The sequence below is a fragment of the Cervus elaphus genome, chromosome 12 (assembly GCF_910594005.1).
Source record: "Cervus elaphus chromosome 12, mCerEla1.1, whole genome shotgun sequence".
In the NCBI taxonomy this organism is placed as follows: Eukaryota; Metazoa; Chordata; class Mammalia; order Artiodactyla; family Cervidae; genus Cervus; species Cervus elaphus.
Genome location: NC_057826.1, coordinates 12,585,155 through 12,608,503, shown reverse-complemented (window position 1 = coordinate 12,608,503; position 23,349 = coordinate 12,585,155). Strand labels below are relative to the sequence as shown.

Genomic DNA, 23,349 nt, shown 5'->3' with positions numbered 1-23,349 from the left:
CGGAGCGACCAAGACCATGTGCCACACCTCATGAGCCAGCGCCCTAGAGCCTCTGAGTGGCAATTACCGAGCCCAAGGGCCACAACTGCTGAAGGCTGCGCCCTATAACCAGTTCAGTTCAGTCGCTCAGTCATGTCTGACTCTTCGCGACCCCATGAACCACAGCACACCAGGCCTCCCTGTCCATCACCAACTCCCAGAGTTAACCCAAACCCATGTCGATTGAGTCAGTGATGCCATCCAACCATCTCACCCTCTGTCGTCCCCTTCTCCTCCTGCCCTCAATCTTCCCCAGCATCAGGGTCTTTTCAAATGAGTCAGCCCTTCGCATCAGGTGGCTAAAGCATTGGAGTTTGAGCTTCAGCATCAGTCCTTCCAATGATCTCTTCAGATCCAAAGATCTTCCAGTGATCTTCCCAGGACTGATTTCCTTTAGGATGGACTGGTTGGATCTCTTTGCAGCCCTATAACCTGTGCTCCACAAAAAGAAAAGCTAAGTCGATCCGAAGCCCATGCACCACAGTGAAGAGTAGCCCCTGCTTGCCACAACTAGAGCAAGCCTAGCACAGCAGCAAAGACCCAGGGCAGCAAAAAAAAAAAAAAAAAAAATTGCTTTTCACTCAAAAGATCATTTACTTTGCAATGAGTTGTTAAATATCATGTCGATAACCAGCACAAGTGTCTCTCCCTTGGGTGGATGCCAACTAGAAGTCTCTCTTAGCCATTTTACTCTCACTCTTTCTTCTTCATCTCAGCAGATTCACCAATATGCTAATGTGTCATAAAATTGATGAAAAGAGCACGCACTGGGTTAGTACTTTGAAGTCCTAGGTAGCTGTACAGTAGCTTTCCATTTCATATATGTATGACCCTTTCAGTAATATGAAAAACTGTTGTTTTTAGACATTCTATTCAGTTTTTCAACTAGGTCTACTCCGTGTTACTCTGTAAATGAAAGGGAGATAAAAGTGGGCAGGATTTGATCTAGAAGAGAGACGATGCAAGGTTGTCAGAGCTTCTTGTGACCAGATATTTTTAGATAAAACTAGACAGCTGCATATCCCCCTAGACTTTATGGTTTTTCATGGTAAGAACTATGTGGATTTTGAATTCCCAGAAATTTACATGGGGACTTCATATGTAGCAAAACAATCTGAAAGTTCCCATTCAAAGGAGAAATGGTTTATAGGAATCATAGTTCATGTCTATGCCGTACAATAAGTTGTTGACCAAAGTGTAGATATGTATTTGGGGACATAATAGTTTAGAGTGTCCTAATTTGCTCATCCATAGAAGCAGTCTAGTCATCAGTATGGTTTTTATGTTACTACTCCATTGACCAAATTCTCTTCCATTCTTGTGATGACTCACCAGTCTCTTTGTGGCAGGAGACTATTATTCTTTGTAATTATTTTGAGTCATCTTACTCTTTCTGGATATTATGGCAAAAGACCTTTTAGGATGCAAATACCTGTCCTTTCTGTTTTCCTGACATTGGGGTATGGGCCATTACTCATACTCGCCTTTTCAGCCACAGCCTGTGGCCACAGATAGTACTAACTACCCTAATTGTGAAGGACAGTAAAGACATTTGACAAGGAGAGGAGGTTAAAAATGAGTCTAAAAAGTAAAGGCAAATCATATTCAGAAGGAAATATAATGGTGGATCTAGGAAGTGGCATGAGTCTGGACAGATCAGCAGCTTGAATCCTCTTGTCCTTGTGTTGTTGGGGTGGGTTTTTTAAATATTTGTTTATTTGTTTGTTTATTCATTCATTTTATTCATTCTTCTCCAGTGACATGAAATAGACCTGTAGGAGATCAGCCAATAGCTACACCACAGAGTGAAAACCCCTGTGCTAGAGTGAGCGTGAAGCCGGCTCTGTGGTCTTGGAGAAGGGCTGCTATGCTGCCTGGGGTCACGGTGGGTGCTCAGGCAGAGTTGGAACTGAGTCTGAAGGAGGACATGTTTTAGGTGGATGAGAGGTGGAAGCTCACTTAAGAGCCTGGCCAGTTTGAGCACCTACCAGAAGCTCCATTTGGCTGAAATAATGGGCAGGTGCGGATGTGACTGTGGATGAAGCAGGCCCAGTAGGATGGAGACAGGTGACGTCAGACCTTTTGTGTAAGGGATTGGACCTGACTCTGAGGATGCTTTAAGGAGGACAGAGACTCGGGTCAGAGTTTCATCTTTTCAAGTTCACTCTCACACCCAGGTGCAAGATGGATGAGGAGGACAGGAAGTAGAAGCAGAGAGTGGTTCGGAGGGAAGTAGCATCTTCCAAGACAAAGGGAAGAGCTGTGAAACTGACCCTGGTACTCGTGTGGGCTAAGAAGACAAGTATGTGTCTTTCTGGGATGAAACCTTTGCTGAATGAGGAAGAAAATGAACTTTCTCTCCTGTGTATTCCCTTCCTACCCAAGTGTTGCTGTGTTTCACAGCAGATGCATTTACACATCGTGACCAAAAGTGTCAAGGAGGAACTTGATGGATGGCCCTGGTTCAGGTCAGACCCCTCCAGTTTAAGAGGGAGTAAGAGTTCCCTTGAGACCCCTGGGAGGTGCTGCCTCACGGATAGGTACAGTCCCTTGAACTTCAAGGTCCTTTGAAAAGAATAACAATGTCTATTAGCTTTTCAGGAGTAATTTTCTGATTCCTTTTTATTTGCAAGAGGGGTATTCCTAGAGCAGAAAAGATTCCTAAAAGCTTATCCGTAGAAAGAAGCTGCTCAACTATAAAAACAGTATTAAGTTTGGTCTGTTGGGAGTGGGACAGATGAGCCATAATCATCAGAAATAAAGGAATAGCTCTTTATTGGGTTAGGTGATTAATCAGAATATCCTTTCCCCGCTTTCCATCACATTGTCCTCTTAGCAACTTCTGTTTCTGGAGATGAATAGCTTCTTTTTGGAATGTAAATTATCCCTCTGCCCAGTTGATGGGCAGGTGGGTGGGAGGGGCCAAGGATTGATCAGATTTGGTTCCAAGTGCTGTGTGTCTTGAGTAAGTCAATAAATGTTTCTGGTTTGGATACCTTGAAAACCTAAACATTCCTTCAGGTCATTCTATAAGAGTTGACATCAGCTAAATACTTCTAGTGGCTAATCCTCCAACTTTCCTTACTGCACGGAATATGGTTCTTCACTTCATTTTCTTCAAAGCTAAGAGCTGCATTACTTTCTCTATTGTATTTTATGTGGTACAGTGTTTGACTTAATAGAAATCAGGTCCTCAAAAATGGTTTGCATTATGGGCAACAATAAGAAAGATAGGAATTACATGGAACTTCCTACAATGGTTTCTGTCTCTTGTCTCTCAACATTGCATGACAGAGGTTTTTCACAAAAGAACTGTAACTATGGCTTGCTACCTGAGTGTGTCTCATTTCTGCACTCCTGATTGATTTACCCAACTAAAATGGGTAGAGAGAGCTTGATTTTCTTTTTCAACAGAACTGATAATACCCATTATTGAGGGTCTCCTCTGTGCAGGCACGTGCTAAGGACTTTCTATACTGTGTCTCTATAATGATAATGACCTTGCATAGTAGATGTTTTTAACCCCAGGTCAAGGATGACTTTATAGGCTTTGCATATGTTGTCTAATTCAATCCTTACACTATGTGAGGTAGAAGCAATTTCTATCTCCTTTATACAAACGGGGAAACTGGGGCTCAGAGAATTTAGGTAGCTGGCTCAATTGCACATTGCTGGTAAGTCATAAAGCTGGATTTTAAAGCTTATGGCCTTTCCCATACCATGCTATGGGGTGTGAGTCCAGATTTGCGTATTTCCAAGGCAGAAACAGTGTAGAGATGACCAGAGAGTATCCAAGAGAGTCCTCCAGCTGGATTTATGGTAGCTGGTTTTCATGGCAATCCTAGGTCACTAAGTTCCGGATGATGCTGGTGCAGTGTTCATTAAAGCAATTTAAACTAGTCTTCTCTGTCATCGAGCCTGACCTTTGAAATCCCTTCTCTCTCTTTTAAAAACTACCCTCGACTACTCCAACAAGTTGCTCCATCAGTGCTGAGAAAAGAAGGAAAGGCAGAAAAATGGGGCCCCAGTTAGTATTTTCTGAGGCAACGTTGACTTTTGAGGACCCGTTCATGGTTGTTAAAAAGAAGGAGTGATCTGATCTAATCACTGGACCTTTATTACCCAGACACCCTCTGAAAATAGGGTGGGTTGAGGAAGAATTCTTGGTTTCATGACAATACCATCCTCTCGTCTTTACACACACCCCATGCCCGTGACCTCTGCGTTGTCTGCAAGTGTCCTGTGGGTAAATCGCTTTACTCGCCAAGTGTAACTGTTCTGTGTTGCTTATTGGCCATTGAGGGAAGTGGTGTGCTGGAGCTGACATCAGCACAGGGATTTTCAGGAATTTTGCCAGTTGATCCATATCATGTAAGACGTATTATAAATACCTTGAGATTGGCTGTAGAGGAAGTAGTTTATGCTATAAAAATCAGCTTTACAGAAATGTTACAGATCGGGTTTTCTTTTTTTTTTTTCTTACAGTTCTAGTCATTGAATATTTAACAGTGCAGGGAACCAAAGGCCATTGGAAATAAAGAACTCATGAGGGCATCTTGGTTTCCACCAATTCCCCTGTCCATCTTGGCTTATTTATACTCAGTGTGTGATGAGAGGGCTGAAGTTATTGAGGAGAACAAGGGTGCTACTGAAACTGTCCCAGTGTCCCCCAAATGCTGGATTTTACCCTTGGTGCTTTTCACTCATTGTGCTAACCAACTGTTTTGAACCCTTGATCGAGGAGAAGGAGCCGTAGTACCTGAGCATGCTTGATGGGGGACCTTCCTGATCGTAAGCTAAGGCATAGGTCCAGCCTTCAAGACAAAAATGTGAGGCGATCTTGGGAACACAGTTGCTCTTAGGTCTTTCTGCAATGGAATTTTATAACATTTAGGACCCTTTTCTCTGGCTTTGCTTAATCTTCTGTGAAATGGGAACCAGAGCGTTCACTCTCAGCTGTTTCTTTATGAAGAGGGATGCTTGGCACACTTAAGGATCATTGCTTTCTTACTTTAAAATTAAATAGAAATGAGCTGAGTTTCTGCCAATTAAAAGGGATGAATGGTATGTTGTCTGTAAATGACTCTCTTTGGAAAAGCTAAGAGGACCCAACACTGTAAACATAGAAGTACTTTGAGAGCTACAGAAGCATCCTAGCTGCAGGGACCTAGACAGACATGCAGCTCAGTAAGGATAACCTTATCCCTAATGTCATGATGGAAGGTCCTGGCAAAATGTGGTCCATTGGAGAAGGGAATGGAAAACCATTTCAGTATTCTTGCCTTGAGAACCCCATGGACAGTATGAGAAGGCAAAAAGATATGACAGTGAAAGATGAACTCTCCAGGTCATGAGGTGCCCAGTATGCTACTGGAGAAGAGTAGAAAAATAGCTTCAGAAAGAGTGAAGAGGCTGTGCCAAAGCAAAAACAATGCCCAGGGGTGGATGTGACTGGTGATGCAAGTAAAGTCTGGTGCTATAAAAAAACAATATTGCATAGGAATCTGGAATGTTAGGTCCAAGAATCAAAGTAAATTGGAAGTGGTCAAACAGGAAATGGCAAGAGTGAACATCGACATTTTAGGAATCAGTGAACTAAAATGAACCGGAATGGGCAAATTTAATTCAGATGACTGTTATATCTACTACTGTGGGCAAGAATTCCTTAGAAGAAATGGAGTAGCCCTCATAATCAACAAAAGAGTCTGAAATGCAGTACTTGGGTATAATCTCAAAATGCCAGAATGATCTCTGTTCGTTTCCAAGGCAAAACATTCAATATCACAGAAATGCAAGTCTGTGCCCCAACCACTAATGCCAAAGAAGAGGAAATTGAATGGCTCTATGATGACCTGCAAGACCTAAAGCTCACACAAAAAAGGATGTCCTTTTTATCACAGGGGACTGGGATGCAGAAGTAGGAAATTAAGAGATACCTGGAGTAACAGGCAAATTTGGCCTTGGAGTACAAAATGAAGCAGGGCAAAGGCTAACAGAGTTTTTCCAAGAGAACACACTGGTCATAAAAATCACCTTCTTCCAACAACACAAGAGATGACTCTACACATGGGCATCACCAGATGGTCAATACTAAAATCAGATTGATTATATTCTTTGCAGCCAAAGATGGAGAAACTCTATACAGTCAGCAAAAACAAGACCGGGAGTTGACCTGTCTCAGATCATGAATTGCCAAATTCTGACTTAAATTGAAGGACGTAGGGAAAAACACTAGGGAAAACCACTAGGTCAGGTATGATCTAAATCAAATCCCTTACGATTATACAGTGGAAGTGACAAATAGATTCAAGGGACTAGATCTGATAGACAGAGTGCCTGATGAACTATGAATAGAAGTTCATTATTGCCCAGAAGGTGGTGATCAAAACCATCCCCAAGAAAAAGAAATGCAAAAAGGCAAATTGGTTTTCTGATAAGGCCTTACAAAAAGCTGAGAAAAGAAGTGAAAGGCAAAGGAGAAAAGGAAAGATATACCTATCTGAATGCAGAGTTCCAAAAAATAGAAAGGAGAGATAAGAAAGCCCTCTTAAGTGATCAATGCAAAGAAATAGAGGAAAACAATAGAATGGGAAAGACTAGAGATCTCCTCAAGAAAATCAGAGATACCAAGGGAACATTTCATGCAAAGATGGGCTCGATAAATGACAGAGATGGTATGGACCTAACAGAAGCAGAAGATATTGAGAGGTGACAGGAATGCACAGAAGAACTATAAAAAAAAATCTTAATGGCCCAGATAACCATGATGGTGTGATCACTTACCTAGAGCCAGACATCCTGGAATGCAAAGTCAAGTGGGCCTTAGGAAGCATCACTATGAACGAAGCTAGTGGAGGTGATGGAATTCCAGCTGAGCTATTTCAAATCCTGAAAGATGATGCTGTGAAAGTGCAACACTCAGTATGCCAGCAAATTTGGAAAACTCAGCTGTGGCCACAGGACCAGAAAAGTTTAGTTTTCATCCCAATCCCAAAGAAAGGCAATGCCAACGAATATTCAAACTACTGCACAATTGCACTCGTTTCACATGCTCGCATAGTAATGCTCAAAATTCTCCAAACTAGGCTGTTGAAACAGTATGTGAACCAGGAACTTCCAGATGTTCAAGCTGGATTTAGAAAAGGCAGAGGAACCAGAGATCAAACTGCCAACATCCATTGGTTCATAGAAAAAGGAAGAGAATGCCAGAAAAACATCTACTTCTGCTTCATTGACTACGCTAAAGTCTGTGTGTGGATCACAACAAATTGTGGGAAATTCTTAAGGAGATGGGAATACCAGACCACCTTACCTGCCTCCTGAGAAATCTGTATGCAGGTCAAGAAGCAACAATTAGAAGCAGCCATGGAAGAACTGACTGGTTCCAGAGGGGAAAGGAGTACGTCAAGGCTGCATAGTGTCATCTTGCTTATTTAACTTATATGCAGAGTACACCATGTGAAATGCCAGGCTAGATGAAGCACAATCTGAAATGAAGATTGCCGGGTGAAATATCAATAACCTCAGATATGCAGATGACACCACTCATATGGCAGAAAGTGAAGAGGAACTACAGAGCCTCTTGATTAAAGTGGAAGAGGAGAGTGAAAAAGTTGGCTTAAAACTCAACATTCAAAAAACAAAGATTATGTCATCTGGTCCCATCACTTCATGGCAAATAGATACGGTAACAATGGAAACAGTGACAGATTTTATTTTCTTGGACTCCAAAATCACTGCAGATGGTGACTGCAGCCACGAAATGAAAAGGTGTTTGCTCCTTGGAAGAAAAGCTATGACCAATCTAGATGGCATATTAAAAAGCAGAGACATTACTTTGCTGACTAAGGTCTGTCTAGTCAAAGCTATGATTTTTCCAGTGGTCATGTATGGATGTGAGAGTTTGACCATAGAGAAAGCTTAGTGCCAATGAATTGATGCTTTTGAACTGTGATGTTGGAGAAGACTCTTAGTCCCTTGGACTGTAAGAAGATCAAACCAGTCAATCCTAAAGGGAATCAGTCCTGAATATTCATTGGAAGGACTGATGCTGAAGCTGTAGCTCCAATACTTTGGCCATCTGATGCGAAGAACTGACTCATTTGAAAAGACCCTGATGCTGGGAAAGATTGAAGGCAGGAGGAGAAGGGGAAGACAGAGGATGAGATAGTTGGGTGGCATCACCGACTTAATGGATTTGAATCTGAGCAAGCTCCAGGACTTGGTGATGGACTGGGAGGCCACGGCTTACTGCAGTCCACAGGGTTGCAAAGAGTCAGACAGACTTTTGGACTGAACTGAACTGAATGTCAAGAATACCTCTCATGAAGCCTTGACACTTTTAGTTCTTTTATTTCAACAGTAGAGGCTATAGATTGCTCAGGAAGCTGCTAAGAGTCTTTCATACATACACATACACACATATGCACAAGTGTGCAATTGGTTGAAACCCAGAGGCCCTCATGAATTCTTTATCTCCAGTGGCCTTTGAATCCCTGTGTTATTCAGTCTATGTGTCATCTTCCTTTTCTTTGTTCTTTCTTTCGTTTTTTCTTCCCACTCAATTACCGCTCAGTCATCCTTCCTCTGTGAAACAATGTAAATTAATAACTGTAAAATGGAAAGGTTTATGAACTTACAGAAGTAGGAAATAAAATTGAAGGTGGAAGATATCATTGTAGGCAGCCCATGGCAGCTCCCTATGGTTCCTTCCAGTAGCAGCTGTGCTTTATATGGGCCAGCAAATCCTTTGATTGGCACAGTGTTCGACTCTTGCGACGCTTCACACTGAGGTGCCAATCACACTATGCAGACGCCTTATGATGGGTGATTACAGATGATGAATATTGTTAAACTAACCGCTCCTGGTGCCCACTAGTGGGCCACCAGCCTTAGCCCTTTAAAATAAATGGATTTTGGGAACCAGACCAGATGTCTCATCACCAAGCCCACCTTTCCATTATGGCCAAGACCAGCTAGTGCTGGTTATTTACCCATTTTAAATTGGAATGCTTGAGGCATGAGTTTGGTTAAGTCCTCCTTGGCAGTAGCAGAAGTACACTCGGATACAAGTGTCCTGTGCTTCCAACCGCACTTCTGTCTCAAGGACCTGCAAGTAATAAAAGGCAGTCTGTCAGCTTTTGATTTTCTAGACTGTGAAGAGGAGTTGACTGAGTCAGTTTGCATTTACAGCAGAGGTAGATTTTAGCAATAACAGGCATGAAATGACTGTCTGGAACAGTTCTTAAAAAGAAAATCCCAGATTCAAGCAGAATGATGAGAAATTTGTGGCAGCTGTCAGAGTTATCACCTGAAAAAAATAAAGAACAAAGACATAATGTGATGCTTCTCAGTAAACTAAAAACAGAGATGGGAGTTAAAACCAAAGTACCTACTAACATCATTGACAACTTTTTTAGTCTTTTCCTGCATTCTGTTGCCTTGTCACTTTCCCTACTACACAAAGAAAAGTCACTATACTTTCTCAGAAGAATATGTGACTATTTTAGTGAGCATTGATTACATATTAAATGCACCATTCCTATGCAGGGGTTCCCTGCAGCCCTAGTGCAATTTGACGTTATTGTTAATAATTGAAAAACTTTCTAAATGTATAATTCCAAAGGTTTGTATTATCCTACTGTATCTTAAATTTTAGGTTTATTTGGAAGAATGTTTTAGATAGGATTATTGTCTTTAGGAAGATCTATTATATTTATAAATATATGCATTTGATACAGATGTTTATCCATATACTTAGACAAGGCTAGATTGTCCTGTTTATTTTTAACTGAATTTTGAATTGAAATAGGATTTGAAAACTTTCGTTGTTAAAACAGCCACATTCTTACACTTAAAAAGTTATCTTTCTCTGGTTGTAGGTTAGAAATACTTTAAGTTACTCTTGCTAATCTAATAGCAACAAACATGCCCACCCACCCACCCACAAGTTTACTCATGTCGGTAGAGGTCAGTTGTGGTGTTAGCACACCTAGGTTTGAGACCTCATCCTGCTACTTATTTCCTGTGGGACCTAGCAAAAAACAAAACAAAAACCACTTAACTGATCTGTGACTTAATTCACTTTTCTGAAATCCTTGCCTTCCAATTTGTCAAAAAATTCTTTTATTTTTGAAGTTCTGGGTGTCTTCCATGAGAAGATCATTCCTGTTTTGTTTTTTTTTTTCTGATTCTTTAATACTTATAATTGCTTTATCCTGTGTTTACAAAGACTAAATATCTGAACCATGCTGAGTACATTGTCTGGCACATGATAAGTGCTGGGTAATTGCCTTACTTGGTTACTGTTATATCCTTTGATTTGCATAAGATTGAATTATTTCAGTGGATGTGCAATTGGAAGCATTGTTAAAGTTTTTTCTTTTCCTTTTTTCCAGAGCATTTTTATCCATTTCTCCAACATTTCTTTCTTTCCTTCTGTCTTTCTTTCTTCTCTCTCTTTCTGTAGCTCAATTTGGAAGACACTGTCAGAATATGGAAAACAGATACACATATAAGATATAGTCTATTCAGTAAAGGATGTACATAATGAGTTTGAAATAAAAGGAGCTTATATTGCTATTCAGAAAGTATTGTACGGTCTAGTCTTAGCTCACACTCATTCAACACAATTACTGCATACTTTTCCTGGGCACTGGCAACCCAAGAGTCTGTCCCAACATCTGGTGAGATTGAATGAGTCTAATAGTTAAATTAGAGGAGGAAATGTGGTCAATTAAACACCACCACCACTGCCACCACTACCCCCAAAACGTTTGGTTCCAAGTAGAAAATTACTTATATGAGTTGTTATTGGTAAGTTCTGTGGATAAATTATTGGTTAGGAAAACCACATGGCTTTAAGTCACGAAAGAATTTTAACCCTTTATTTTTTGATTCTCTTGTTCTTTTTCATTCAGTAATATTTTTGAGCCCTTATTTTTATGCCAAATACTTTATCAGAAATTGGAGAAATAAAAACTGAGCAAGACAAGCAAGGTGTCTGCCTTCAAGGGACTCATTCCACTAGGATGAGATAGACAGGAAAGCACTTATTAAATAATTTATTACAGTCCATGTTGTTGTTGTGAGTTAAATAAAGAGGGAAACAGGCTGGAAAGTAAATGAAATACTGATGGGGACTTCCTCAAGTAGAGTCTAAAGAAAGCCCATTTTGAGCTGCAACTTAAAGAATGAAATGTCAGTTATTTGAAATTCTATAGAAAGGACATTTCAATCTGTGGTTTGATTAACAGCAGAGAGCCTGAAGGTAGGGGTGGTCTTGAAGTGTTCAGGGCAAGGGGTAGGGGGTAGGGTGGGGTTTTGGGTGGGGGGCTGCTGTGTGGTCCTAAACTGAGCAGCCTGAAAACGACCCAGAGGACTAGTCCTGCCTCTGATTCCTGAGCCCTGCCTCCAATCAGTAGGTCTAGGTGGGGTCTGAAAAACAAGCATTTCTCACAAGCCCCCAGGGGATGCAGGGGCAGCTGACTAGGCGCCCACACGCTGAGCATCATTTGTGGTGAGAAATCGGAAGGAGGAGAGCTTGGTGTGTGCGGGTGGACAGTAGCAAAGGAGGCTGGAGGAGGAGGCAGGGGCCCTGGGGTCTCACCCTGGAACGAAAGCAGGGCTTAGACTTAGGCGAACAAGTCATTGCGGATCCTTCTGGTGCTTGCTGAAACCCTGAAACCTCCCTCGTTCTTGAGAGGATTACCATGCAGTCAGTCTTTGAGGATTATCCGATTCTGAATAGCACTCGCCCCTTAATGCATCAGCTGGTAAAGAATCCACCTGCAATGCAGGAGACCCTGGTTCAATTCCTGGGTTGGGAAGATCCCCTGGAGAAGGGAAAGGCTACCAACTCCAGTATTCTGGCCTGGAGAATTCCATGGACTATAGTCCAAAGGGTTGCAAAGAGTCAGACACAACTAAGCGACTTTCACTTTCACCTGATGCATGCAGAGCACATTCTTGTGTAATTTGGAAATGGCCTGTAATTCCCTCTGTATGGAATTCCTGACCGACCTTTGACAAATAGGACTGTTGTATCCCTTTGCAGAGCTGCATTCCTGCATATTCCAGTTTTGGAAGTATGAGACAGTGGTGAATCCGGGGATCAGATCAGTTCCACATTTACTGAAACATATTCTCTGCATCAGGCACACCACACTTGGTGCAGCAAGGACATAACCAAAAGCATAGAACATGCTTTCTAACTGTAGGTAGCATTCCAGCTTTTGGGGACAACTAGTAAAAAATGTGAAAGAATTAGAGGATTGTGTAAGTGGGTACAGTGCCATGTGCAATAAAATGTTAAATATTGTCATATATAAATGTTAGTGATGTACATGATACCTGCCATGGCCACTAAGAAATGGGAGAATTGTTGTCTAAAGTTACTTGGGAATATTCAGTACCCCAGAGTCATTTTAGCTGGTCCTTGGAAAATGGCTAAAATTTGGCTAAAGGGAAAGAGAGAGGCATGGGAAAACTTTTGTCTTCAGACTCAATGAACCTGCAAAGGATTATTGTTTTCCTAAAGTTTTTGCAGGTCTGCTGTCTTTCAAGGGAAAGCTTTCCATGTGTTTCTGATTCTTGAGCACAATTGAATTACTAGCCCATTGTCTGGTGAGAGCTGTTTGGTCAGGGAGCCCTGTGGACTTCTCAGAAGCTTTTGTCCTTTGAAAGAAGCCGTCCTGATTTGCTATTGTTAATGAGCCTTGTCTACACAATGCTCAAGTTGGAGACCCACTGAGAACATGACCATGAAGCCCCTTTCATCTCTGCATGGGGGAACCACATGGCATTTAAGAGCTGCAGAAACCCAGCAGCCATGCTGCTCTCCCGGTGCTAGTAATTGTCGTGAACTTTCTTATGTCATATCTTAATAGCTTTGTGTTAGGAGTGATGGTCTGTACTGCGTCCATTCTTCACGGATAAATACAAAAAGTCTTGCCACCCAGAAGACAAACCCTCTGTAGTCATGCGTCTCTTTTGAACATGCATCCTTGGACCCGATATGTTTACATTTCAATATTCTGTGCCAGGAAATTGTGAATATGCATTTACCGCAGTGGATATATTTTTACTGGGTCAAGTGAATTTTTGCATCAGATCCTGACTAATGCATTTGATGAGTCAATGGGCTCACCTCCCTTGTCGTGACTTTCTGGAAAACTCATGGATATCCTGAATAGTAAGGTATTCCCTGTTGAAAGACAGTGAAAGTGTTTGTCACTCAGTCGTGTCTGACTCTTTGTGACTCCACGCACTGTAGCCCACCACGCCCCTCTGTCCTTGGAATTCTCCAGGCAGAATACTGGAGTGGGTTGCCAGGCCCTTCTCCAGGGGATCTTCCGACCCAGGGATCAAACTCTGGTCTCCTGCATGGCAGGCCGATTCTTTACTATCTGAACCACCTTCCTCTTAGCTTAGATAATTCCAAAGGTGTAGGTTCATCTGTAACCCCAAGGTAAGGGCAGAAGATAGAAGTGAAAGAGAGAGAATGATTAAAGAGAGGGCCTGGGATGACCTGAGAGAAATGGTAATCTGTAAGGCAGAGATTACCAAACTTTTTCTGTTGCTCACTCGTATCTATGAAAAGTTTTGAGACTGTCCTCATGTTAAGTATACTTAAAATGAACACAATTTCTAATATTTTATTCCTATACCTCAGATACACCCTATGATGATACACGCAGTCCGTATACATTCTTCTATTAACCTATAGCAGCAGTGTGATGCAGTGTGCTGGTTCTCAAACTTTAGTTTCCATCCTAAAATCCTAGCAAGCAAGTGCAATTGTTAGTCGCTCAGTTGTGTCCAACTCTTTGCAACCCCATGGACTGTAGCCCACCAGGCTCCTCTGTCCGTAGAATTCTCCAGGCAATAATACTGGAGTGGGTTGCCATTCGCTTCTCTTAAAGAGCTTTGCACCCTCAAATCCTAGAAGCTTGTGCAAACACAGTTTTCTGCCACTTCCTCCACGCTAAGTTTCTAATTCAGTAGGTCAGGGCTGGGGCCCAATAACTTGCGTTCCTCCAAACAGTCCATGGGGTTGCAAAGAGTCGGACACGACTGAGTGACTCCGCACAGCCCAACAACTTCCTAGGTGAAGCTGGTCTGAAACTATGCTCTAAGAACGTAAGAGCTGGTTAGTCTCAGAGTTAATTTACCTAAATTGAACATCAGGATCCTTTAATTATCAAATGTGTGACCTTGGCTAAACTCTTTTACTTCCGTGAGCTTAGCTTTTGAAATCTGTGGTATGGAGGTAATCACCATTACTTACATTTGAGGGTCACTGGCAAGCTTTGTGAGATAATGTAGACAAAGTGCTTATCATCCAGTGCGTATCACCCCCAAATCATCCATGTATGTTGGCTGCTATATCCTCCTCCTCCTCCTCTTCATTCTCATCAAACATCTTCCGAGCGTCACGGGGTAGACTGTAAAGAACTTTCGTGCCTTAATTCACAAGAATCATGGGAGTGCATCTTTCTGCTTTAGCATTCTCCACGTAGAAAGACCATGCTCCGAACGAAGTATCTTTCCAGTTGAATGGTAGAGACGAAGCTCTTTTGCAGAGTCTGCCAGAAAGAGAACTGTGTTTAGCCCTCTCCCTTCTGTGTGTCCCTGTTGATACTTTGTGCTAAGTGTGTGTTTCTGTCCTCTTTTGTAAATACACAGTGACTTTTTTCTTGCATGATATAGAACTGATATTTTTGGCAGTGGTGTCTTTGAATGTTTTGGGGTTTGAGTAAATTCAGGTGATGGCTTTGAATTTGATAAGTTTGAACAAATCTCTCTCCTTTTTTCTTCTTTCCTGCTCTTCTGAATTACTAGGACCAAGCACCACCTGCCAGGAGGATTCATGTGCCAACCAGGGGGTCTGTATGCAGCAGTGGGAAGGTTTCACCTGTGACTGTTCCATGACCTCCTATTCTGGAAACCAGTGCAATGATCGTGAGTACAGCCTTTTCATACTTGGGATATTTTCAAAGAGTTCAGAGGTTTGGACAAATCTTAAGGAACATTAGGTAAAAGAAGGACTCTTCTGAACAATTCATAAGCAGTTTGCTCATCTAGAAACTTGGAAAATAAAAAGCTAATTTTCTTGTGGAAGAGCAAAGAGACATTTCTTGTTCAACCATACCAGATGTTTATCCATACGTCCTCCCTATTTTTCTTTAGATTACCTTTGACAAAACAATTAAGACAATATTTTTGTTCTAAGGAGTTCAGTTTTCCATTAATTAAATCATCTGGGTAACAGTTTTGAGACTCTCTCAGTAACATAATGTAGAGGATATTTAAGGAATACAGCTATTTTCTCAGAAAGTCTGAGTTTAGGGAATTTCTTAGGCCTTCCAAATGAAGAAGACATTAAGACTTTATTATTTTTTTTCCAACTAGAAATGTTTAACACATTCCTAAGGGTCTTTCAAATGTAGGCAGAGATTCCTTCTGGATAAATGTATTGGTATCTATTTAGTTTATATGTACATAGTCATTCTGTTTATATATACATTTCTATTTTGTCAGTATGTTTATATGTATGTATCTGTGTGTTTGCTTCATATTGGAAGACAGCCAGTTGTTATTTTTGTCCACGAGTGAAGCTTCAGGTGCATTAGCTGTTTTCATTCTAGGAGAAGACTGATTTCATAAAGGCAATTCTAGCACTGGTGGTGGAAATATTAATACTCAAGTTCTGTGGGAATCTATAACAGGTATCTCTACTTCCTTCTAATCTGGCCACTGATGAGCAAACACTGGAAATTTCTGCATCCCTATTGCAAAGAAATTTGTTGAAAAGCTCTGATTTAGTAGGTCCTGCTGACCTTCTGATTTTCTAAAGGCAGCCTTCATGGTAGGAGTTTATTTTTATAATCTGAACTCATAGGTGCCATTAATTGGTTTTATAAAAAAGATGCATAATGTGATATGAACAAATACTAAAGTTATATTACAGTTTGTGCAGGTGGGACCGGGTGCCAATTACAGTGCTATCTCTAGCGTGTTTATTTGATTTTCCTTGATTCCTTACACCTCAACTTTTATCAAGTCTGTAGTAATCTCTCATCCTGGTTTCTTTATTTTTTTAGTAGCCGTTTTTCTTTGTGTATTCTGTCAGTCACTTAAGATACACTAAGGAAAAATAAGTGGGGAATCTGGATATGTAGAAAGAAAATTCTTTGAAACTCGTTGATCTAGATGTAAGCATTTGTCTCTGTATTTATAATTCAAAGAACACATTCTTTGCAGAAAGTTTTGGCATTAGATGGCTCTCTCCAATTACTTGGTATTATTGAAAGTCCTGTTTTCATGTTTTGACTTGGAAATACTGTTCCACTCCGAAACAGGTAGTGATGGACCCATCCAGGGTCCCTGAGGAATTGTGCTGTATGCTCTTTCTTTTTCCTCCAATTTGTCTGCATTTTTCCTCCAATTTTTCCTAAGTGGTAGCACAATGCTTCTTTATCCTCACAAGTTTATTCCATATCACACAAACATACATACCACTTTCTGTAGAATGTGATCAGGAAGAGACTGCACGCAGGAAAGGCAGAAAGGTAAGTTCTCTAACGGCGGTGAATAGACACAGTCTTCAGAAGGTATGTATGCATTTTTCTCTCGCTGACACGTTCCTTTCTGCCACCTGCGCCAGGCATGGTGTGCTGCTAAAAATCAACCAGGATCCTTTCCAGTTTTCTATGATTGTTTCTGCCTTTGTCGAGACCAGATTGTACCTCGGTCTGGAATGAGGACTGTTGCATTATCTGACCAGAGCAATTTGTCAATGTGTCATGAAGTACCAGGACCAGTCCTGGGAAAGGTCAGTATTTCTTTTGTGGCAATAGGTCCTCATCCTTCAAAAATGTTTCTAAGACATCCAGGCTGAGGGTAATGTATTTTGAATTTTATCCTGTAAACAATGCAGTGGAATTTTTGATTTGTAAAAGACTTCTGAGCCCAAAGCCTTAGAAGAGTCTTCTTGCCTGTTTTCCTCTTGGAGAGTGGACCAGGCAGCATCTCAGTAGCTCGGAGAAGGCTGGTCCAAGGAACCAGGAGAGGAAGTGGGGTGTTGTATAAGTTTGCAACAAAGGGAGCCGGCAGTCTGAACATCAAAGGTCAGGTATCAAGTTAAGGAATTTAGCGTTCTCTGTATGGGAACATGCAAGCCTCTGGGCTCCCTAAATTCATTCCTTTCCTATGCAGCTCAGCTATCTGGGGCCAATCCTGTTTCCTTGTTCACCTTGCTTCTTGCATTCCCCTGGTTCCTCAGCAATCACCATTGGGAGGTGGTGGCATCCGCTGGACTGCAGCTTTGGGAGCCCTCATTCACATTTGGAGGCCAGAAATCACTGATCGCTGTGATATTTCTTGTTTATTAATATGGCAGGGAGATATTTTCATTTCACAGGGAAGATGTTTGAATAAGTTTCCATGAGTGGTTTCTCAGGATAGCAGATAGAATGAAAACATCTCAGTTATTGCAGATCCAAGAATCGAAACCTGTTCAATAGGGAAATGGCTAGGCTGAGGTATTTTCCAAAATAAGATGCTCAGTTCATCATATGTAGAAAAGTTGATTATATCTGGGCACGACTTTCATGTTTCTAAAGGAATGTCTGTATTTTAGATCTCGCTCACTTCTTCTAGCATTGGTTCTATCACTTGTAACTTTTGTTATTTCTTGCCTGTTTGCTAAATTTGGCATTTGCTTGACAGTTTCAAGGTGCTGCCACATAGAAATGGCCTCCATGAGTAGAATTTACATTTAAAAACTGTGTCTCATTTAGTTTCAATAGACCAAGACTGGGTGGTTTTAACTTTATTCTGTCATTCTTTGTGAAAGCAGGGTGGATTGATGGAGGCCGTGGGGTAAATTTCTGGTTCATCCTTATAAAGACAGCTGTAAAACTGATGTAAGTGGTTGTCAGAGAACAGCATGTATTCTCTGAAGCTGGTCAGGTCAGTTCAGTTCAGTCACTCAGTCGTGTCTGACTCTCTGTGACCCCATGGACTGCAGCATGCCAGGCTTCCCTGTCCATCACCAACTCCGCAGAGTAGAAAACGGAGATTGGAGAAATCGTCTGATTGGAGACTCGCGTGTAATTGATTTATTAATTGTCTTATCTAGTTTTAAGGCATCCACCATTTCACATAATGATAAAATCATAGTTTTGTTAGGTGATGTTTCAGGCTGTTCTGAAACTACAGCAGGCACGCTCATCCCAGAAGCAATTTTGAGTTCCCGTAGGACCCAGTAAGATCTTTGGAAGGACACGCAAGTAACATGCTTCAAAGAAAGTCTTCAGTTCTAAAAAATTCAAAGCAGAGGGGGCTGATTGCCCCGAGAGTGAGCAGCACCTGCATCCAACTTGGTGACATGTTATAGGGGCTGTATTTTAAGAACAGCAAAAAGTAGGGAATCTTTTCAGGTCCCGGTAAGGAGATTCTTTTTGGATATTGGGTTCTTATTGGTATTTTAAATCAGGGCTGAGAATCAGGGCAGTTCTAGTATCTTGCAGCCCTTGCACCATCAAGAGAATCCAGAACCCCTTTCCCATGTGGAGTGGAAATTGCGCTTCCACTGGCAACCTGCTGTTGGGTTCCTCTCTCCTTCATGACGCCACACAGTATCTCTCAAAACCCATTCCACTCGTGCAGTCCGACACGTGTGCAAAAAAGTGATCATTGGGGAGGGCTTTTTGAAAACACCAACTTTGAACACCTCACATCTATGCTCACCACCATCGTTACTTTTCGGCCTGTTCGTGACAACTCTTTCGAGCTGTCTGCGATTTTGGAATCTCGCTGTTGCTTCTGTGCCCCGGAGAAGTGAACACGGGGCCGTCTGTGTCACGTGGGTCCCCACATCAAGTTCTTGGATTTACAAATTGAGTGTTTATAATGGTTTTGTGGGGTGAAGAGAAAGGAATGCGTGTGGGTTCTCAGCCCACCTTCAGCCAGCCACGTGTACGACGTTGCTCGAGACACACTGAGGGCTCCTTGGAGAAGTGGCGGGTTCACACTGACATGTGATAATAGATGTCCTTTGCTTGCAACAAATCGATAGCAAGCAGCTGTGGATCGTGCAGACAGTGGTGTGTGAAGCACCTTTTCAGACAGTTTTCTGCTGGAGTGGCTGTTGAGCAGCACTGTTGGCTATCGATTGGCCTTTTTCTTTTTATTTATTGTGTGGGTTTATTTATTTTTTAATGCAGGTGGGTGTATTGATTAAATCTGTTAAAAACACATTTCCCATTCAGGCTTCCGAAAAATAAATAATATACACATAATTTAGTGCACAAACAAGGGGACAGATGTGTGTGTGTGTTAGTTCTGTCTCTCGAGTTCATATAGGTACCCCGGCATTGTGTTAATACAAGCCTATGTTGTACGTATAGCAGTAATTTCCACGGATATCATACTACAATATGCCCATGATTTTGGTGATGTGTTTGCTCCTTGCCTCTGTTTTCAGGCTTTGCCTGTCCAGCAAATAGGCTGTATTGGAGAAGTTCACTATCAAGACCTCTATTTTCTGCTTAGAACACATTTTATCATTTATTCATTTATTCACTCAGCAGACATTTCTAATTTGCAGATAGGATCATGAATAATACCCCTCCTATTCTTAAAGACATTACAGTCTAGTGGGGGAAGTATATGTATGAAAGTGCTTTAATAGAAATATGAACAGTAAATAGTTAGAAGTCATCAAGTGGAAGGAGATCAACTCTCCCTGGGGCTGAGACTCTATGTAGAAGAGCTACTGCCTTTAGAAAAGTTTTCATTCACAAATGAGTCTTGAAAAATATGCATGTGCTTCCTAAGCAAATATGGTATGAACTAGGGTTGGATAGGTAAGGCAGCATTTCGCCAATCAGAGAGCAGAGAGAAATGAAGTACAGTCACTGTTAATGTTCTGGCTATTTCCTCCCAGGTTTTTTCCTCCCCCCAACCTTCTGCACCTCATGGCATCCTCTTGCACAGGTATTCTACCTGTGAATAAACCCGTGTGCCCACACCTGTCCCCATCAGAGCGCAGGGGACTTTCAAAGCCCCAACCTTTGGTTGGGAGAAAGCTGGAGCTGTGTGGGAAGGACACCCTCCTTGAGCTGGAAGAATTTCAGGAAGCCTCCTGGGTCAGGGGTGGGGCCTGGCTGGCCCTTCTTCAGGGGACTCCGAGGGACCTGGAAGAAGCCTTCGCTCCCTTTGGTGGTTAAGCCTTCAGAGTGTGGTTCTGAAGGGGGTGTCTGGGTGCGGTGGGCTGTCTGAGACAGGCTGGCTCCTTCCCTGGGTCTCCCTGTGGGACGGCGCAGAGCCCGTGGCAGTCAGCACGTGCTGAGCGAGTGAGTGAGTGATGATTCTCCTTGGGGCCTTCGGCTGGTGTCACTCCCACCCAGATCTCAGGGCTCCCATTCTGAGACGGTCATTTTCTCCTGGAGAATCTCTCCTTCAATTCCTGTCTATTCTGGCACCAGGTCAGAATACAGTATTCCGCTATTATGTGGATTCAGCTCCTTCTATTACCTCTATAGAAAATGCTGTTGTGATTGCCAGATTTCTTTCCCATCTTTATTCTAAGCATTTGTGTGGCTAAACTTAACACTCAGGTTAAAGTTTGTGCTCTCATTGCACAACATGCATTTTCAAAGTATAAAAACCATTAGATTTCCTAATTTCCTTTAGAAGAATGTGCACAATGGTGCCCAGGTCATTGGAAAAGAAGCCCTTGGTATGTTGAATCTCTTGCTGGGTCCTGGGTACAAATAACCCTAATAGGGTCCAAATCGTATTTCATTGAACCATTGGTAGACCTTTATCTTGTAAATTTAATTATGATAAACCATATTTTTAAAAGGCTGATTTGTAATGTATACAACTTATTGCATTATAAAAAGCTTCATAGCATAGTCACTGGGTTGATCAGCTTTAGAATAAAGCTGCTTTAAATGCCAGTTCTAAGTCTAGCACGATGAGATTGAGTTAGCCACTTGGCTTCCTTTGTTACAGAGCAAGGAGTGTGATCAGTACTTAGTAAACAGGCGTGGTAATAGCTTTTAGTATATCTAATAGTATTTGTCATTTGTCATTTCTTCATTACATTCCTGATGTTCTACGGTGACCTTTAAAGATGTTATCCCTTTAGTCATCCCAAGTCAGTCGTTTCTGGCTCTTTGTGACCCCATGGACTGTAGCCTGCCAGGCTCCTCTGTCCCTGGCATTTCTCAGGCAAGAGTACTGGACTGGGTAGCCATAACCTTCTCCAGGGGAATCTTTCCAACCCAGGGTTCAAAGCCGGATCTCCCACACTGCAGGCAGATTCGTTACCGTCTGAGCCACCTGGGAAGCCCTAGTCACCCCCAAATTCCCGAAGAAATACTGTACTCCTCTTGTCTTGGTTTCAACAGTGGGAAAACGGGGGCCACCCAGGACCTGGCAGCGTCAGCTCTTGAACCCAGGTTTGTTTGACGTGAAAACTCACATTAGCATTAGGTTTGCTGCTACTTAGTCCTCATTAGAAATGACCACAGAGAGCATCAGCCCTCGTTGCTAAACTAGAGGACTTACAGTTTCAGCTGGGCAAGTCTTCTCAGACAAGTGAATTATGTAAGAATATAGACGTGGAAAGGGCTTCCCTGGTGGCTCAGATGGTAAAGAATCCACCTGCAAGGTGGGAGACCTGGGTTCGAGTCCCCCTGGAGGAGGGCATGGCAACCCACTCCAGTGTTCCTGCCTGGAGAGTCCTCATGAACAGAGGAGCCTGATGGGCTGCAGTCCATGGGGTTGCAGAGAGTTGGACATGACTGAGCGGCTGAGCGCAGCATAGCACATAAACTTGGCAAAGATAAGCTCTGTGTTCCTGGTTATTAATTTTATCCTGTTCTGAAATTTGGAACACTTTGGTTGTTTCTGATACTCAGATGAGGCCATGTAGTTAGAACATCTTTAAGCATTAAAGATTTAGACTTAGAATATCCCCCATTGCCTCCAATATTTGTATTTTCTTTCTCTTTTGACCATCTTCTGATTTCCATTTTCTTTTTACTTTATTACAGTTTTAGTTTATGTCCTATAGCAGAGTGGATGAGGCAGTTGATGTGGAGTAGATGGCATCTATTGAAATCTTGACTGTTGTTTAATGTCTGTGTTACCTTGGTGCTAATTAATTAATCCCATTGTGTCTCTAAAATGTAGATATTTTTATGTTCTATCTTATTAGAGTGTTGTAAAGATAAGTTGAATTCATAATTGTGAAGTTCAGGACATGGCATGTAATAGCCCCTGCAGAACTATTAGCTACTCTTCAGTCTAATTTTCAGAAAGTTAAAAACATGACTCATACAAATGTAGTTTTCATAAAGTTAAAGCATAACTCATGTAAATATAAAATGAAGTGTGCCCAAATTTATTTAACTGCTTAATGAGGGAGGCAGGAATATGGCTAAAGTGTAAAGAACAAGATCACAAAAAATTATTTGAAGAACTGGATATTTATAGGCATTAAAAAGAATATTAAAATACAAATTTAGGTTCAGTATAAAACTGGTGAATGTCTCACAGAGTAAAAGGCTCTTAACTTTTGATGTTATTTATTCTTCTGAACAGGGTTTCCCTGTTGGCTCAGATGATAAAGAATCTGCCTGCAATGCAGGAAACTCTGGATTGATCCCTGGGTCGGGAAGATCCCCTGGAGAAGGAAACGGCAACCCACTCCAGTGTTCTTGCCTGGGAAATTCCATGGACAGAGGAGCCCGGCGGCTACAGTTTGTGGGGTCACAAGAGTCAGACACAACTTAGTGGCCAAACCACCACCACCATCACCACGTTCTACTGAACAGTGCATCTCTACTGAATAGAAATCTACAGGCTAATTATCATCTCATAGACTCTGAGCCTCAATTATTAGTAAATATCTATGTCATGCAAGGGCACATTTTCACATAGAACTGAATATTTCTTGTGTGGGTATGTTAAACAATGTCCCTGTGGTGGTGATTTAGTAGCTAAGGCATGTCCGTCTCTTAGGACCCCATGGCCTATAGCCCGCCAGGCTCCTCCGTCCATGAAATTCTCCAGGTAAGAATGCTAGGTGGGTTGCCATTTCCTTCTCCAGGGGATCTTCCTGACCCAGGGATCGAACCTGGGTTTCCTGCATTGTAGGCACTCTCCTGCACTGCAGGTGGATTCTTTACCGGAAGTCCACTGGAAGTCCTGCGTGGCATTAAAAGGACACGTGTCTCTCTTAGTCCTTTTTTCTAAGTTTTGGATAAATTTTTTTTTTTTAACAGTATTATG

General features: G+C 41.9%; 1 protein-coding gene across 12 annotated transcripts in view; it reads left to right on the top strand.

Moving 5' to 3' along the window:
• Positions 1 to 23,349, top strand: part of NRXN3 (neurexin 3) — a 1,774,776-nt gene that overhangs the window by 862,337 nt on the left and 889,090 nt on the right. For all 12 annotated transcript variants that reach the window (XM_043920656.1, XM_043920646.1, XM_043920650.1 and 9 more), the window contains one exon: positions 14,881 to 15,000. In XM_043920656.1, the coding sequence (XP_043776591.1) occupies positions 14,881 to 15,000 (120 nt within the window). The remainder of the gene's footprint in view (positions 1 to 14,880; positions 15,001 to 23,349) is intronic.